The sequence below is a fragment of the Diceros bicornis genome, chromosome 28 (genome assembly GCF_020826845.1).
Source record: "Diceros bicornis minor isolate mBicDic1 chromosome 28, mDicBic1.mat.cur, whole genome shotgun sequence".
In the NCBI taxonomy this organism is placed as follows: domain Eukaryota; kingdom Metazoa; phylum Chordata; class Mammalia; order Perissodactyla; family Rhinocerotidae; genus Diceros; species Diceros bicornis.
This window is the reverse complement of record NC_080767.1, coordinates 15,135,333-15,153,279: the sequence shown is the minus strand read 5'-3', so window position 1 is coordinate 15,153,279 and position 17,947 is coordinate 15,135,333. Positions and strand designations below refer to the sequence as shown.

Sequence of the window (17,947 nt, the reverse complement as noted above, 5' to 3'; positions counted from 1 at the left end):
TAATTGCCCAAACCTGGAAAGAACCCAAATGTCCTTCAACTGGTGAATGGATGAATAATGTGTGGTACATACATATATGGAACACTACTCAGCAATAAAAAAAAGGGACTACTGATGACACAACAACATGGATGGATTTCAAATGCATTATGGTACAGAACCAAAAGTCTACATACCACACAATTCCTTTTCTATGATAGTCTGGAAAAGGCAAGACTATAGGGACTAAAAACTGGTTAGTAATTGCCTGGACTGGGTGTGACAGGAGAGGTCCATTACAAAGGAGCATGAAGGAATTTTCCAGGGTGATGGAATGTTCTGTCTTGTTATGGTGGTGGTTATACAACTGAATGCATTTGTCAAATCCCATAGAACTGTACACTACCGTAAATTACACCTCAATAAACCTAACTTTAAAAAACAATTAATCTTATATACAAAAAATTTAACAGTCATTTACTTAATTAAAAAAGCAAGCCTCCAGGGGGCCAGCCCAGCGGCGTAGTGGTTAAGTTCGCACGCTCCGCTTCAGCGGCCCAGGGTTTACGGGTTTAAAGCCCAGGTGCAGACTGACACCGCTCATCAAGCCGTGCTGTGGCGGCGTCCCACATACAAAATAGAGGAAGATGGGCACAGATGTTAGCTCAGGGCCAGTCTTCCTCACCAAAAAAAAAAAAAAACCAAAAACAAAAGCAAGCCTTCGTGGCCAGCCCAGTGGTGTAGTGGTTAAGTTCATGTACTCTGCTTCAGTGGCCCAGGGTTCACAGTTTCGGATCCCGGGCATGGACCTACACACCGTTCTTCAAGCCATGCTATGGCAGCATCCCATATACAAAGTAGAGGAAGATTGGCACCGATGTTAGCTCAGGGCCAATCTTCCCCACCAGAAAAAAAAAAAAAAAAGCAAGCCTTCAATGAAGGAAAAAAACCAATTTTAACCATTTTGAAAATACATTTCCTAAAGGATCTTACAACATTTACTAATGTAATTATAGTTTCATTATTTGGAATGAAAAACAATGAACATCTACCTGACATATCTACCTGAGATAAACTCAAATTAAATATGAAATCTACCCTTTTATAAAAATATATCTAAGACTTAGGGAAAAAGATAACTTTGCATTCTATGTGGCAAAAAATTTGTCCCTGATTGACCAATTTGGAAAACAGCCAAAAATACATAATACAGTAGCAGTTTGTGGCAAAGTGAAAAAATAAATAAAAAATAACCCTTCCAATATCTGTAAGTATTTTTCTATGAACAATAACCTTGTTCATGAATCACTTGTACTTTTTAATGAAAAAGTAAGAGTCTTGGTTATTAGCATTGTTTTAAACTTAAGTTTAAAAGTTTTAGGGTATCTAGAGGAAATAATCACTGTCAATTGTGAGATTTAAAAGTACTCTATTTTAAACTCACAAATACCCAGAATACTTTCTCCTCATAGTTGGAGGTGATGATGGAAAATCACACGTAACAAAACATTCCACCAAGTCTAGGGGAAATATACCATCCTGATTTGTAGAAGTAGCCTCCAAATTAAGGAATGTTCTACCCAGAATAATGAAGATCTTAACTGGGTTGCAGAACTCCCCACAGTAGCCTAACTTTATAAAGAAATGCAAAGGATTAAGAAGTTGTGAGAAGACGTAACATTTGCTTAATAAAAAAATAAATTCAAAAACCAAGTTTCATTTTATGTGGAGAATCATGACTTTTTCTTGTAATAAATCAACCTGAAATTGAGTAGTCCTGAAATAATATGTGTGTGTATAGAACATATACATTCAGCCTACCACACACAGTCATCTAATATTTTACAAAGATGACACTGCACTGCAATGGAAAAAGGATGATCATCTTAATAACTGGTCCAGGAATAAGCAAATATCCATATGGAATTAACGAATTTATCCTGACCCCAACTTCATACCAAACATATCAATTTTACATTGTTCTTGCATTGTAAATGTAGTCTATGTCTAAATGTACAAGAAAAGCCTTTAGAAGAAAACACAAGAATGTCTTCATGACCCTGGGGGTAAAGAAAGATTTCTTAAACAGAACACAAAAAGTGATAACCATAAATGAAAAAATTGATAAATTGAGCAATATTAAAATAAACAACTTTTGTTCATCGAAAGACACCAATAAGAGAGGGAAAAGGAAAGCCAGAGTGGAGAAGGTATTTGCAATACATACATCTGGCAGGGAACTCAGACTACATAAAGAACTCTTAATCGATCAATAAGAAATAGGAAGACAACCCAATAGAAATACAAGCAAAAGACCTGAACAACCATTTCACAAAAGGATATACTCAAACAGTCAATAAACACACAAAAAGGTGTTCAATAGCACTAGCCGGCAAAGCAATGCAAATGAAAACCACAACGTAATATATCATACCCACTAGAAGGACCAAAACTTAAAAAAAGACAATACCAAGTGTGGATAAAGACGCAGAGGAACGCAAACTCTCATACGCTGCTGGTGGTAAATTAGTATAACCAACAACTTTGGACAACCCTACTACAGTTAATTACGCACATGCCACATGATCTAGCAACCCCAATCCTAGTTATATACCCAATGGAAATATATACATACATTTACCAAAAGACACGAACAAGAATATTCATAACAGTTCTATTTGTAAATGTCCCTAAATGGAAACCACCCAAGTATCCAACTAAATTAGAATGGGTACATTATGATATAGTCAAATAATGGAAAACCAGATGAGAACAAGCGCACTACGACCACACAGAACAACATGGATAAATCTCACAAACACAGAGTTGAGCCCAAAAGATATTGTAGGATTCCATTTATTCAAAGTTGAAAAGATGGCAAAATGAATTTATGGTATTAAAACTCAAGATAGTAACCACTTTGGAGGAGGCCCCATTAGGGACTGGAAATGAGCACATTTCCAAGCTTCAAAAGGGAGCTTAAGAGGTTCTGGTAATGTTCCATTTCTTGATCTAGATGCTGGTTTACAAAAATGAGTGCAGTCCGATGAAGATTCATCAAACTGCATGCTTATGATTTGCATACTTTTTATCTTTTGTGAGGAAGATTGGTCCTGAGTTAACATCTGTTGCCAGTCTTCCTCTTTTTGCTGAGGAAGACTGGCCCTGAGCTAACACCTGTGCTCGTCTTCCTCTATTTTTTTTTATGTGGGACGCCACCTCCGCACGGCTTGATGAGCGGTGCATAGGTCCGTGCCCGGGATCCAAACCTGTGAACCCCGGGCCACCGAAGTGGAGCATGCAAACTTAACCACTATGCCACCAGGCCAGCCCCATGATTTGCATACTTTTATGTATTAACATTAACTTCAATAAAATATACCAAAAATATACAACCACAGATTTGGGAGAGGTGGACTGGGGAAAGGGAGAGGATTATGAGGAAAATATAAGATATTCTGCTTCCCAAATATACACCATAGATTGTTCTCCTTAAAGTTGCCAAATCAAATAAAATATAAATTAGGTACTAACCATGAAACCAGGTAGTACTGGCTGAGTAAATTTTGTCTTAAAGGAATACAACAACTGTTTTGAGTTTGCATCATAGAAAGAAAGTAGACCTAAAAGGAAGGAAAAAAAAAAGCCTAATTTATCATACAAAAAATTATAACATCTAATTAAGTCTAACATATAATCATGCATAAAAGTAATAACTAAATGCATATTTTGATATTCATTTTTTTCTTACAAATTGTGAGGACTATATTTAGTAATTCTCACTTGAAAATCAGTAGTGAACACGCTTAAGAAAAAGCCCAAATCCAGTTTTCTTTGGTTTTCAAGATCTCCATAGTGCTTCCATATCCAGCACTATTCTATTCAATGTAAACTATTTCTTTATTTTATCATTATTTAACAAATGTTTTCCCTAGCCGAGTAAAAACCAAGGCTATTTCTTCCTCATTTTTATTATAACCAGCCTCTCTACCCAAATCCTATCACCATTTAAGGTTTACTCTACTAACCCTTGTCTGCTAACTACTTGAAGCCATACTCATACTTCAGTCTCTGAAATCACAGTATAGTTATCACTGCTTCAGCTCTGTTAATTTGTAAAGTCCCCTCACAGTTTGTCTTTCAACATGATCACACAACTAAACTCTGTCTTTCTGACCACCTAACTGTCCAACCTGATGGCCTCCTTACAACTGTTATCACCTCTTGAAACTCCTCTTCCATGACTATTCTCTTGGTTTGTACCCTAATCCTGAGGATATCTTCTGCCTCTTTTTCTCCTATTCTAAATGTAGGCGCTTGTCCAGGCTCTGTTTCTCTCCACAATGCTTCCTTAATAAATCAGCTTCCACCAAACAGAGAAGAACAGAAAAGAAACTAACATTTATGCCTACTATTAAAGCCTTGGGTGCTTTATATATATTACCTCAAAATATTAAGCAACCCATATATGATCACAAATTTAGTAATTGTTAGACAATTAGTTAGTTGTTCTGTGCAATCTTCAGTAGCCACTCTGTGATGCTGTCTCTAATAATTAGCTTCAGCTCTACTTCTCTTCCAAGTTCTAGCACTGAATTTCTAAATATTTGTCAGACGTGCCACATGGTTGTCCTGCTGACATCTCATCTTTCCCCAGGACTCTCTCTGTTTCCTATCCTGTTGATGACACTATCATTCTCTTGATCACACCAGCTGGAACCCCAGAGTCACCTTCAACTCTTCTTTGTCTCTCCCTCCAATCCACATTTAGTTACCAAGTCCTATGAATTCTACGTTCACACCATCAAATCCATTCTTCTTGATTCCCCACTGCCCAGGCCCTTGTTACTACTAATCACTCAACAAACACTTATTAAGGACTTACTATACAAAAAGCACTGGCCAGGCAATAAGGATATAATACTTAAAACAGACATGGTCTTGCCTACATTGCTTAAAGACTGACTCCTGAAAACTCTTACACTATCTTTGCAATCTGTTCCATGGTTAGCCATTAACTCTCTAATATGTCTAAAATTAGATTATCATCATATAACTATAGTTTTCTAAAATGTGCAGAAACTCCCCTCCCTCAACTACTAAAAAGAAATTAGCCTATTACTATTTTTCAAAGCCCTCAGAATCTGATTCCATTTTGCATTACAACTTCTCCTTTCTGTACCCTTTGCTCTGAGATAAAAATCACACTTTTCACTTTTCTTTGAGGAACCACAAAGTATGGGAAAGGAGACAGAAGAAGATAAGCAAATGCTTACCTTGGTAATTGAAAAGGAAAAAAAAAATGTGTGCCAATAAATTTATCATTTATTCTGAGGAAAATTATTTATCTGATTCAAAGTCAATAAACAAAAAAGAATGCAGCAAAACTGACATGTTATCACTAAACATAAATCAAGCCAAAATTAACTTGTTTCTTTTTTTGAGTAACTAGGTCGACAGCTCATAGAATTATGTGGACACAATGTTACTTAAAATGGTAAAATTGTGTTTTATTAGCGTAAAATATCAACTTGGAAAGAAGCACCTAGGGAATTACTTTTGTTCCCTAGTTCAATAGTATGTCATCTTCAAAATTTTTATAACTATTTAGATGACAGTACAGAAGATACTTTTCAAATACCCAATTCAAAAGCTTAAAGAAATTTTGAAAAAGATAAATATCAAGTTAAGTTTTAGATGATTTTAACAGAAGGGAAAGCTTGATCAAATCTATTAAGATGAAACTTATGTACAAATGTAATATTCTTCATTTGAGTTATAAACAATAAAAAACAACCCTAAACTGCCTAATATAAGAGGAAAAAGACAATTTGAGAGAACTCCATGAAAAAAGATCTACTGCATTATGTGGCTACAAGCTTAATATAGGTCAACAGCGCTATTAAGTAAAATAACTAGAAATTGTGCTGTCAAATCACTGTCCTATGATGGTCGGAAGTTGTGTTCTACTTTGAGAATCAATCTTTTAAGAAATATACTGACACAGTATACAACCATAGGAGATTACAGGGGTTTGGAAAAACTAAATTGTAAGGAACAGCTAATAGTACAGAGAATGTATAATCTGGAAAAACAGGGCAAGAGAAGCAATGCTAGTAGTTTTTAAACAAATAAGGATTACCATGTAAATGTGGATTAGGCAACATAATTCTGTGTTTCTCCAGATGACAAAATTTAAGAGCAACAGTCTCAGAAGTTATTGGGAGACAAAGTTAGTTAATTTAAGAAAAACCTTCTAACCAATGCTATCCAACAATGAAACAGGCTGCCTTCTAAGACAATAAGCTCCACATAAAAACAGTTCTTCAAGCACAGGACGGCAACTACCTGCAGACATAATATAACAAGGATTTTATACTGTGTGGCAGATGGACTCAGTAAGTTCTACGGTGTACTCCAACGGAAAAAATCTGACTCCACCACTCTTTACAGGTAATAAAATTAGCAAAATCTTTCTTTCAGACTTATTTAGTATATTATAGATGAGTGCGTTTGTAGGGCTGCAGGCAGACATCACACACCCTTCCTGTCAATTCTAGAGCTGAAATTATGCTTGTGATCAAGTCTTAGCAGGTCAAAACACCCTTATCACAATACTACTAGAAATTCTGTACAGATATTATCAGTGAAAGTACTGAAATACAAGCAACTATGATGAAAGGACTTATGAGAAAATCAGTAAACTTACCCCCATCAAAATCACAAAATACACCTATTCTCTCAGGAACAGTAACATCCAAGGCTTTGACTTTATTATTATGCTTTGCTGAAAATGTGTTTTGTAGCCAGTTGTTGACATGGATACACCAACTAGTGTTTGTCTTTCCTAATTGGTCAAATTTCCCCAAAGTCTTGTATGCTACTCCTACACTGTAGGATTTACAATCCTTCTGGGCCTTGACCTCCCAATAATGTTGTCCACTTTCAATAGCAGTGTCTCCTACAAAAGATCAGAAAGGTAAATTTGACTCTTACCTCTTCGTTATGAGTCACATAGATTTTCACCTCTCATCCCACAAAATGGCACAAAAAATGTGATTCAGGAGAATGATCATATTAACACACAGACACTAAATCGAGAGTATTTGCTATAACTTTACTTGTATATTACTAATTTTTCTGAATATAAAAGGCTTCAGAACTTTTCTTCCTTACTATTCTCTCGAGAGTTATACATATATGTGGAGCATTGTGTAAACTGAAGTAGAGTTTTAAACATATCGATAATAAGACAATTTGAAAATCCACTGAAGTAATTAGGCCTCAAGAGGGAAAAACTTCAGCAAAACATTCACTCAATACACAGGCAGCCACTCCAGGTCTAAGTGAGTGGAAATCCACCAGTGTGACTGTGATGCCTCTAATCTGAGAGAAGGAAGAACTACTACATTTATCCTACCCAGCACTGTGTATGATTCCCCAGTAAAACGATCTCTGCTGCCTCTTACTGCTGGTGGCCTGGAGCCCACAGATGTCCGTTTAGGGGACGGTGTACCACTTCTATATAAACAAGAATAAAAAGAAAAACAAATATTCTATGTTGTCAATGCTTCACAAACTAAAATTACAAATCAGGAACCTTTGAAAAGATTTCTAATTAGGTTGCACAAACAGCACCATTTAATTTTATCTGAATTATTATTAAACAGAGTTGTCAATTATAAACACTTAAAAAGTCATCAATACAAAGCAGGCTAAAAACACGAACACCATGCAGACTGAGCCAGGCTTGTACAAAGGACACACAGTTGAAATAAGAAACAATGCCAAAATGAGACAAGACAAAAAGGAAAAAAAAAAACCTAAAGAAAAAAAAAAGAACTCAAGAAAGATAATGGATTATAGCTTTCATTTCTTGCAGTTAAATTTAAATAAAAGCAAAGGCAAAAGTAGGTTTATTATAATCAAAACTAAATAACCTTTTTTATAAGCAGTAAGCATTTTTGTTCTGGAACCTTTCTTCTTAAAAGAAGAAATAGCAATTGTCCAAATCCATGCACAGGATAATATCATGTATGATAAAGCATTTCTCGTACTACAATGGACAAGATCCAACCTGACCTCCCTTTATATGAAATTAGGCCTTTCACTAACTCTCAAAAACTCAAAATATATCAAATCCCACAGATATCTAAAAAATAACATTTGAATTATATTGAATCACTGCATTTAAAAAACAAAAATTTATAACTTACCAGTAGTAAAGAAATAAAGGGAAAGCATGGAGAAAAGAAAAATAGACATAACTATTGAGCATGTCAGTTTAAATTTCAGAGAAAAGTTAAATAAGGAGATCTCTTCCACTGCAGCATTCTAGACTTTCAACTCTTAAGAACATTTTTGCAAGAAGTATAACAGCTTTTATTGTCTTATGTCAAACATGATCTACATGTTTTACCAGCTTCCCAAATGATCTTTCTGCAACCCAATTCATCTTGTTCACTGTTACCAGATAAACCTAACTGATTCTCCTACTTTAAAATCTTTAAGTAGTCCCTTACTGCCTGCAAACGACTTAGCTTGGCATTTCAGGTTCTTCTTGATTTGGTCCCAACCTGCTTTTCTAGCCTTCTCACCCACAGAGAGCACTATTCAGCTCCATGTACCAGCTAAAGTGTTCCTTAAACTCACACAATCTGCTTCAGTGCATTTCCTCTTGTTGCTCCCTCTTTCATTGCAAGTCCAAATGCCACACATTCTTCCACTTCCTTGAGAACCAGCCTAAATACCATTCCCTTAATGAAGGTCCCTCAGATCCTACCAGGCTAAATAACTCTTCTGAGTAGTCCAGCTCCAGGCCAAAATCCTATGTGTGACCTTTCAGTCCCAACCACAGGCAATTATAAAGGCTTTTACTGGCAGGCCTAGGGGGCTGCCTTCCCCACAGGGGACTTGGTGCACAGCTAGTCCACTCTGGAGGGAGTTGCAATCGTCCCCATCATCCCATCCTCATACGCATAACTGCATTCCTAGCTTAGGCACCTCTGTTCAGAGGCCCCCTTATGGCATGGGGGCCCGAGCTGAGACTCTTTTCAGCTCCCTCTGGGGATACCTCCATAAAGGGGGCAGGGGTAGGGGGAGTAGTCTGAAGGTATTTTTCCCCACTCTGTCTCAATACTTTTCCACTCCTAACCTTTCCCTCCTTGCCATCTTCTTGGCCCTCAGGTCCATAAATCACTAGCCAGAGCCTTCTGTAGGGGGCTTCCTCAGCAGTGAGATGATCCTCCAGATATCCTCCATGTGCAACCTGCTCATTTACCTGACCCTCACCCAGCGCCATTCTGTCGGGAAGAATGGAACACTGGGTCGACCTCAATAAAAAACAAACAAACAAAAAAATGGAACACTGGGAAAGCTAGCACCCTTTTTTTTGTGGCTTCTTGCTTATAGTATCACAGTAAGTGAATAAAGGCTTGATTGTTAACTTTCAGTTTCGCTCATTGTCCTAACTAACCACTTCAACCCCCAGCAGCTCAGGACATTTTTCTTCCCCTAAACTTCTTTATTCACACTTACCATTACACATAATCTCTACACTTTGTATTACTGTTATCTGTATATAGATATATATCTCATCTACATAAGTTAGGGCAAACTTCTTGAAGACAGAGACAGTGTTTATCCCTAAAAACTCCACAACATCCATTTGACATCCTACAGTGAACAAATATTTATGGAAAGAATAAATGTATATAACAAATTTAACATTTAACATACAAAATACCCTTAAAAGGAGGGAAGGGAGAAAGAGAAATAATATGATCTGAAATGCTAAATACAAGCAGTCTAAAAATCTCCAAGTGATCAAATGAAACGTCACAGACTCTATTAAATCCAGCAGCATTTTATAATTTATAATACACTATGAAATTACTTTCACCAATAATGAGCAAATAAACTAGAAAAAAGAGAGGAAGATAATTTTGAAAAGAGAACACATTCTGATTTCTGGTAAAGATATGTGGTATCTTCAAATTAGCACATTATTACTCATGAAATTTGAATTGATTCATCTTTCTGGCACTGTCCTAATAATTTCAGTAATGACCTTTGTTTTTTATCCTTGATGCTTTTGAAACTGCATGATTATTATAAAATACAGAACACTTCAAACTTGCCTCGTTCCAAATACAAATAAAAGCAAAGCTGTAATGTTAGATATATTGAATACAGCACAACAAGAAAGATGCCAGGTATAAGTAAATGCAGAAAAAAATAAGAAGAGGGAAAATAATTCAAGAAAGACTTTAAAGCAGAGCTTACTGTTTTGTTATCATATACAACGTAATCCAAATAATATGCAGCATACTATAATGCTGTAAATTCAAAACATAAGCTACCAATACAGACAGTCTACACAGAGCAGTATTTTAGCTTATGAAGGCTGCTGCAATGGCTTCGGCTTATTGGTTAAAAGAAAAAAATTAAAGTTATTCAGCCAAGCTAGATATACTAAGTCCTAGAACTAGACAGACATAGATCATCACCTTGTATGTTTCTTCAGTGAAGTAACATGGACACTGTCAGATAAAAATAGGTAACTGTTAAGAGACTGCTTTACAACTCAAATTTAACAGCTTATAATCAATTAGATCAAAAGCCCACTGAGAAAATTATTTTTTTATTCACTGTTGCAACTCACAGTGATATTACCTTATTTCAGCTTGAGCAAAATTTTCCTCCGTTAAAAAAAAGAGGTCCCCATACTTTGAGACTACCTAAATAAGTCTGACGACAACAAAAGGTCCCAAGCCTGCCTCTTTGGTTCATAAGGTTGCTAATCAGGGGCAAGACACTGGGGTTGTACATGCTACAAGTTGTCATTCAATGCAGACCTTCAGGTAAGACAGGTGATCTATAAGGCTAAAATTCAGCACCTATATTAGGAACTTCTCTCTAAGCAGTTCAAGTTGCTGTAGATATAACTTTAAAGAAATTGAACACTGAAATAAAAATGTATAAATAAGAAGAAGATACGAAAGAAACAAAGAAAAAGTAACGAAAAATGTTAATGACAAATTAAACTTTTGACACAATAGTATGTTCTTCACTTTGGTGTTACTAATATATCATAAATTATATTTATATGTAGAAGAATTTCATTATAAGTTATTGTCAAATAAGAATCAATGTACAAGCATTGTCCGGATAACAGATTTAATGAACTAGCTTACCTGCCCTTGTTCTCTTTTCCCTTAATTTTTTCTTGACCTTTTCCTCCAGTAGGATCCCACTCTACACAGGTATCTTCAACTCTCAGGTTCAAATGGGATGATGAGTTATCCAAACTGAAGTTAAGTGCTATCCAAAACAATATTTCAATTTTTAAAAAAATGTAGCATATCTCCACTTTCTGAAGCACAACTATCATATTATTTTCCTTACTCAATTGATTCAACACTGTATATAGATAATCATGTTCAAATTCCTAATCCTAGCATTTAAAGTCTCCAATGATAAGGCCATAATTAACTAATTCCCACTATATTTCCCATTATGCTTTTCTATATAGCCTATGCTGCAACCAAATACAATGTACTTGCATGGCCACTGGTCCTGCTGGAATCTCCATCAACACAAAATAACCTCAATTTCCTGTTAATATCTATCCTACCATTCTCTCAAGATAGTTTTAATAATCAAATGAAGAACTGTAACAGTGTTTTGTAAACATTAATAAACTATATAAAGTTTAAATAAAACTATAAAACTACATAAAGTTTATATAAAACTATATAAAAAAAATCTACAATATGATTTAAGAAAACAGACAGAACCCGAACTAAACTGAAAAGGTACTTCCCCATTATTGAGCCATAATCCATTCCCTGGGAAAACTCTAGGCAAATCTCAGTGATGCTTATGTATTTATACTAGACTGAAGTTTGTAAACTAAGCACCCACCAGAGAATATAACACTATCACCTCAGTCTATTTTACCCATCTGATTAACGTGATAAAGGAAAAACTAATGAAAACCACTACTGTAGTCCTAATTTCCCCATATTAAAATTCCTACTGCTGGGAATTCTGTGCGTGTGTGTGTGTGTAAGGAATGCACCCATACGTGAAATGCTTTCTGTCACAAAGTCTTGAATAACTTCAGATGTTAATTTTTGTTTTATGCTGTATAAATAGCTATTGATTTTACCTTTGGTCTCTAGAGTCACTGGATCAGAATACTCTCCAGCCACAGCCTTGTTACAGGCTCGCACTCTGAAATTCATATACTTTGAATCAAACTTTAAGCCTGAAAAAATGAAAATTGTTTTCAGATATGAAAAGTAAAGAAATCTACTCCAAAAGTGTGAGTATGAACCTTCAAACAGACATTTTTCCCTCCTTGGAACTATCTCTTTACTCAAGAAGCATACAAATCTATGTTAAAAGGATGACAATGCCCGAAATAAAAGGAATCATGATTATCTATTATTTTTTTCAAAAGAAATAAACTATACAGTTTTATCAATGGGTTTTTTTTTTTAAACCTAGTGATAAAAAGGTATTCTCAAGCATCATTAAAAGTAATGTTTCATTCAAGAAGAGAGGCTACAATTTAAAATAACATATTCAATTTCTGGAAAGTAGACAAAGAATTTTTATATTTATGAAACATTGTCTTTTTATGTGAAAAATGAATTTAAAAAGAAAGTGAAGCATAACGACTAACAGCAAAACTCTGAAATTAGTCAGGTCTAGATTAAAATCTCAGTCCAAAAATTACTAACTATGGGACCTTCAACAACTTGACGAGGCCACAGTTTTCTATCTGTAAAACAGAAATGATAAAACCAACCTCATAATTGTACAGACTAAACGAGATGTATTTTACAGATTAAATGAGATGTAGTGTGTCATACACTTCAGCCTAGCTCCTGACAAATCGATAAGTGCTCCATAATGGTAACGTTACTAATGGTACTGCTCATGCATAACAAGCACTGAACAACTCAGCCAACATTCCACCATTTCAAATATCCAAAGTCTCCTACATATGGAGATATCTTTTTAAAGACTTTCAAAAGGCCAACACAAATTTCTAATACCAAGTCACTTTAGGCAGTACCATGAAGGTATCATAAAAGGGTAAAGGCAACAGAATTTACTGTATCACCAAAATGTAGTGTGTACATTTAAAAAAAACAACAACTTTTTTATTGTTAGAAAACCAAGATAAAAATTAAATGTTACTCTGAAATATCGTTTCCAGACATCCCTTCATGTTTGCTTTATATATATAGTTTTGCCAGGTGGCAAATACCCAGAAGTAATCAAAATGAAGGTTGTCTTAATATTTTAAGAGAAATTCACCTCTATAATGAATATATAAAAAGTCAGCTCGGCAAAGAAACTTAACTTTATCTTCTATAGTAACTCAAGATATTTTTCACCATTACATTTATTTTCTGAGAACGAGATTCATGAATGCAGTCGTTTTACCTGATAGTGTATATTCAGTACCCTTAATATTATCAATAATCTCCCAGCATCGCTCATCCTTTACACGTGGAAGTCCATCGAAATTAGTTTTCCTATATTCCAGTATAAAATGGTCAATCTTATTATCTTCTTCTGGCATTCTCCAAGCTACTGTGACAGAGTTGTCAGCCACCAAACACTCTACCGGATCTATCTCTGGAGCTTTGGGGACTGAAGAAAAAAAAAGGCTCATTTCTCATTTATTATAGTTCTAATCCAATATTTAGGTTTGTCATTCAAACTACGCTTTTTCATGTTGCTTTTGAACTGTTCAATTGAATGAAGCTAAGAGAAGGGATACCCTATAACTGCAACACATTTTTTTGCAAAGCTCCATTTAAAAATTCATGTTTCAAAGTTTTTTCATAGACTGATATTTCAAGGCTATTACAATCCTAGTTGGCAAAAAGCAATTCAAACGTGCTAAGGATAAAGAACCAAGAATAATTTGTTACTTCTCAACACATACTTTTAATCTATTTCAAACAGCTGTAGAACATAAATTAAATCACTATTGACAAAACAGATTAACTTGCCTTGAATCTAATTATTAAAATAATTCAAGATGTTTCCAATGTATTTTTTAAATCTTGTTTATCAAAGAACTGTAATTTCTCAGCACTAAACAAAAATGTCCCCAACCCCAAAAAATACTTAAGAATTTTTACATGTTTCTCCAAAGAGTTCTATGATTCATTAAAATAAACTGGGGTAAATGAGCCACAATTAACATGTATGAACATGAATCAATTTCTTTTCCATAAAAGAGATTTTCCATAGCTCCTCAACATTAACAGATGTTCCATTTACATAACAAAAGGCTAATTGGAGAACACGGTCTTCCAGTGATATAGATGTATCTTAAATATGTGAAACTGTATAGGTATTGTATTTAGACATTTTGTTGCTAAAAAAAAGAGTTTTAAAAGATTCACTCCAAGTATGCAAGCCTGGTTCCACATTCTAAATCAATGAATGTAATCTATCACATCAGCAGAAGAAAAATCAGATGATTATATCAGAAGATAGAGAAAAAATATTTGACAAAATCCAACACCCATTCATGACAAAAACTCTCAGCAAACTAGGAATAGAGGGGAGCTTTACTTGATAAAGAACATCTACAAAAAACCTACAGTTAACATCGTACTTAATGTTGAGAAACAAGATAGGTTTCCCTAAGGCGAGGATGTTCCCTCTCACTACTCCTATTCAACACTGGAAGTTCTAGCTAAATGAAATGAGACAAAAAATGGAAATAAAAGGTATACAGATTAGGAAGGAAGAAATAAAACTGTCTTTGTTCACTGATGACATGCTTGTCTATGTAGAAAATCCCAAAGAATCAACAAAAAAATTCCTGGAACTAAGAAGCAATTATAGCAAGGCTGCAGAACACAAGGGATGATCAGGCAGAGTACAGGGGAATTTTAGAGCAGTGAAACTATTCTGCATGATAATGTAATGGTGGATACATAACATTATACATTTGTCAAAACCCAGAGAACTCTATGACACAAATAATGAACCCTAATGTAAACTATGGGTTTGAGTTAATAACAATGACATTAGTTAATCAACTATAACAAATGTACCACACTAATGCAAGATGTTAATTATAGGAGAAACTGTATGGGGGGAGGAGGGGGATATATGGTAACTCACTATATTACCTGGTCAATTTTCCATTAACCTAAACCTGTTCTAAAAAGCAAAGTATTAATTTAAAAAAAAAAAAGCTACAACAAAAGAATTACATACATAAGTTAAAATGCAAAGCAATGTGAGACATAACAAATAACAAAGTAAACAAATCTCTTAGATAAAATAATCAACAGCAAGATGAAAGGAATTTGATACCAAGTTTAAATCTTCAAGCCTAACTAGTAAGAAAGGGAGGGAGGGAGAGAGGTGGGACAATTGATCTCCATTAGCTATAGACTCCAAAGTTCAACCCTTGTATGTGCGTTATTATACAATAAATACTTAAAATCTGATATATCTTAATTCGTAAGACAACAACCAAAGAAGTATATATCATTTGTCATTATGGTTAATTTCCTTCATCTATCTTGTGGGGTTTTTGTCCCTATAATCCATAACAGATGTTCGTCTCTATTACTGGCACTTAAGCAATATAGCCTACCATTCATTGCCAAGAGAATAGACCACCGGTATTCACGAATTTAATATGTTCTGCATTGCCTACATGTGAGGAAATGTAGAGGCCTATGGCATGTAGTAATTTTATAATTTCACTGAGTCAAAACCTGCACTGAAAGTCCCAAGAGGCTAGTATAAAGAGAGACTCACTCAATTTGTTAATGGGCCTGGCTAACTACCTACATCTCAATGTACTGGCAAGTAGATTCTTCTTTCTTGTGGATAATGGCCCCCAAAAGAAAGCAAACTGCTAAAAGTGGTAACTGAGGTGAAAATGAAAAAAAAATCCAAGAAAATGGTGATACTTGGGAGGGAAAAAGAAAATTTAGATAATTTAAGAGTGGTATGTCAAATTACGGTTGACTTGGATTTACAATGTGGGAAGTTCACCCAAATTCTATACAGATGTAAGAGAAGAGTTCATCAAATGAGAAATGATACTCAAGGGGAAGAAGAAAGGTGGTAAACTTGTAACTTAAAAATACTACTTAGGAAACGCAGAACTCTCTTTGGAAATGAGAATGGAAAGCAATTCACGGCAATTTCCATAGAGCAATAGTTCAGTAGCAATAGTGTGGAAACTGGTTCAAGAATTTTACTAAGGTTGTCTCTGCATGTGAATGTAAAAGGACAAGTGGCATCAACATTGTCACAAACATGTTTCTCAGTTGTGGAAGCTCAGAAAGGAGAAGGATATAAACCCTAAATTTCAGTGTATAAAAAATGGCTTAGAGTAGAAGAAAAAGACTTGTAATTATTATCATCCATCATTATCCTTTTCATTTTCAGACTCAGATAAGTCCACAACTCATGTTCCTCCTATACATAATGCACATTTGTGGTGTTTATGGAATGAATTATTAAGGAATGAAGGTATTCATTTTTTTAGTTAATCTGATTATATCTTACAGGAAATTTTATGTTACAGCAGGATATAAAAATTAGCAATATGAAATCATCTTTCATAAATTTTAACAACCTACTAGACTTTTCCTTTGGGATGAAACTCCTCCACAAAAAGGTTTCTTGTTTTTTATTATACCTCATTCCTTCACACTGTCTTAACAGTTTGCCAAAAGTAGAAATCCTAACTGTGCATGCAATCTACTTGACTGTACAGTAGGCATGGCCTTGGTCTGTTAAACGGTCACTGAAAACCCAAAAGAAGGAAAGTAATAGTGAGAAGATTGCTTTTTTAGTAATTTATTTATAAAACAAAATAATAATACTCATGTGTATATTCACAATCCATCACTCCTGATTCTTCTTCTGAATTTGGAAGTAGTATGAATAAAAGTATAATGGTTAGTAATTCTGAAAGGCCAATTTACAGGTAGATCTCCACCAATAAGTATACTTGCTTCCTCCACAACTATGGTTCCTTCTCTCATCTTTTCCTTCTGCAAACTGCTCTAGAACTTCTGATCTATACCACACAAGTTAACACTTCACTTATGCTACTCTTACTATTTCCATTATAATTTCATGACTACTAACCTTGTCTTTCCAATCATATTTTAAAGTCCCTGACCAAATATTCAAAGAAAAGAATGGTTTCATATCATCAACATTCTCTATTCAAAAGCAGCTAACCTCCAAAAAATAAAAGCCAGTTCTACAAAAGCACCTGTAAGTAAAACACTTCACTTTCAAGAGATTTCCTGATGCCCCAAATCACTATGTCCAAATTGTTTTACCTATCAACTAACAATATTGCTTGATGTTAGCTAAAAAGAGAATACTAATCAAAAGGTCCTTAATTAGCTCCTTCACCAATGGACAGTAATTTGGGACTCAATTTCAAATGGTTTTGGCTACTGGAATATCCTCATACCAATACTCTAATAAGCCAATATTAACATATTATTACTGGAAATAAAATTCCAACTGAGCCAACAACAACCACAACCATAATGGTAATGAGAGCAGCTAACATTCACTGAGTGTTCACTGTGTGCCAGGTACTATTTCAAGCGCTTTAGAGGTTTCAATTCACTTAATCTTTATAAAAACCCAAGAAAGATAACATCACATTTTAAAAATGAAAATGAGGCAAAGTTAAGCAACTTGTTCAAGGTTACACAGCAAATAAATGGCAGCCAGAATTCAAATCTAAGAAGTATGGTCCCCAAACCCTGTGTTAACCATCATGGTATACTGCTTCTCTCCGCCAAACTAGCAATAAAAGGTATCTCTCGATAGGATTCTTCAAATGGAATTTTTACTACCAGTAAAATAATTCTCTAAAAATAAAGACTAGCAAATTTAATTATTCTTAGCTGAATGAAGAAAAAAAATTACACTA

General features: G+C 34.8%; 1 protein-coding gene across 1 annotated transcript in view; it reads right to left on the bottom strand.

Annotated features, from left to right (window-relative positions):
• FSD1L (fibronectin type III and SPRY domain containing 1 like) overlaps positions 1-17,947 on the bottom strand; it is a 61,301-nt gene that overhangs the window by 7,025 nt on the left and 36,329 nt on the right. Inside the window, exons 7-12 of the mRNA XM_058523706.1 lie at positions 13,441-13,650; positions 12,152-12,250; positions 11,175-11,301; positions 7,400-7,500; positions 6,689-6,940; positions 3,514-3,602 (exon numbers count right to left, since the gene is read on the bottom strand). Coding sequence (XP_058379689.1) covers positions 3,514-3,602; positions 6,689-6,940; positions 7,400-7,500; positions 11,175-11,301; positions 12,152-12,250; positions 13,441-13,650 — 878 coding nt within the window. The remainder of the gene's footprint in view (positions 1-3,513; positions 3,603-6,688; positions 6,941-7,399; positions 7,501-11,174; positions 11,302-12,151; positions 12,251-13,440; positions 13,651-17,947) is intronic.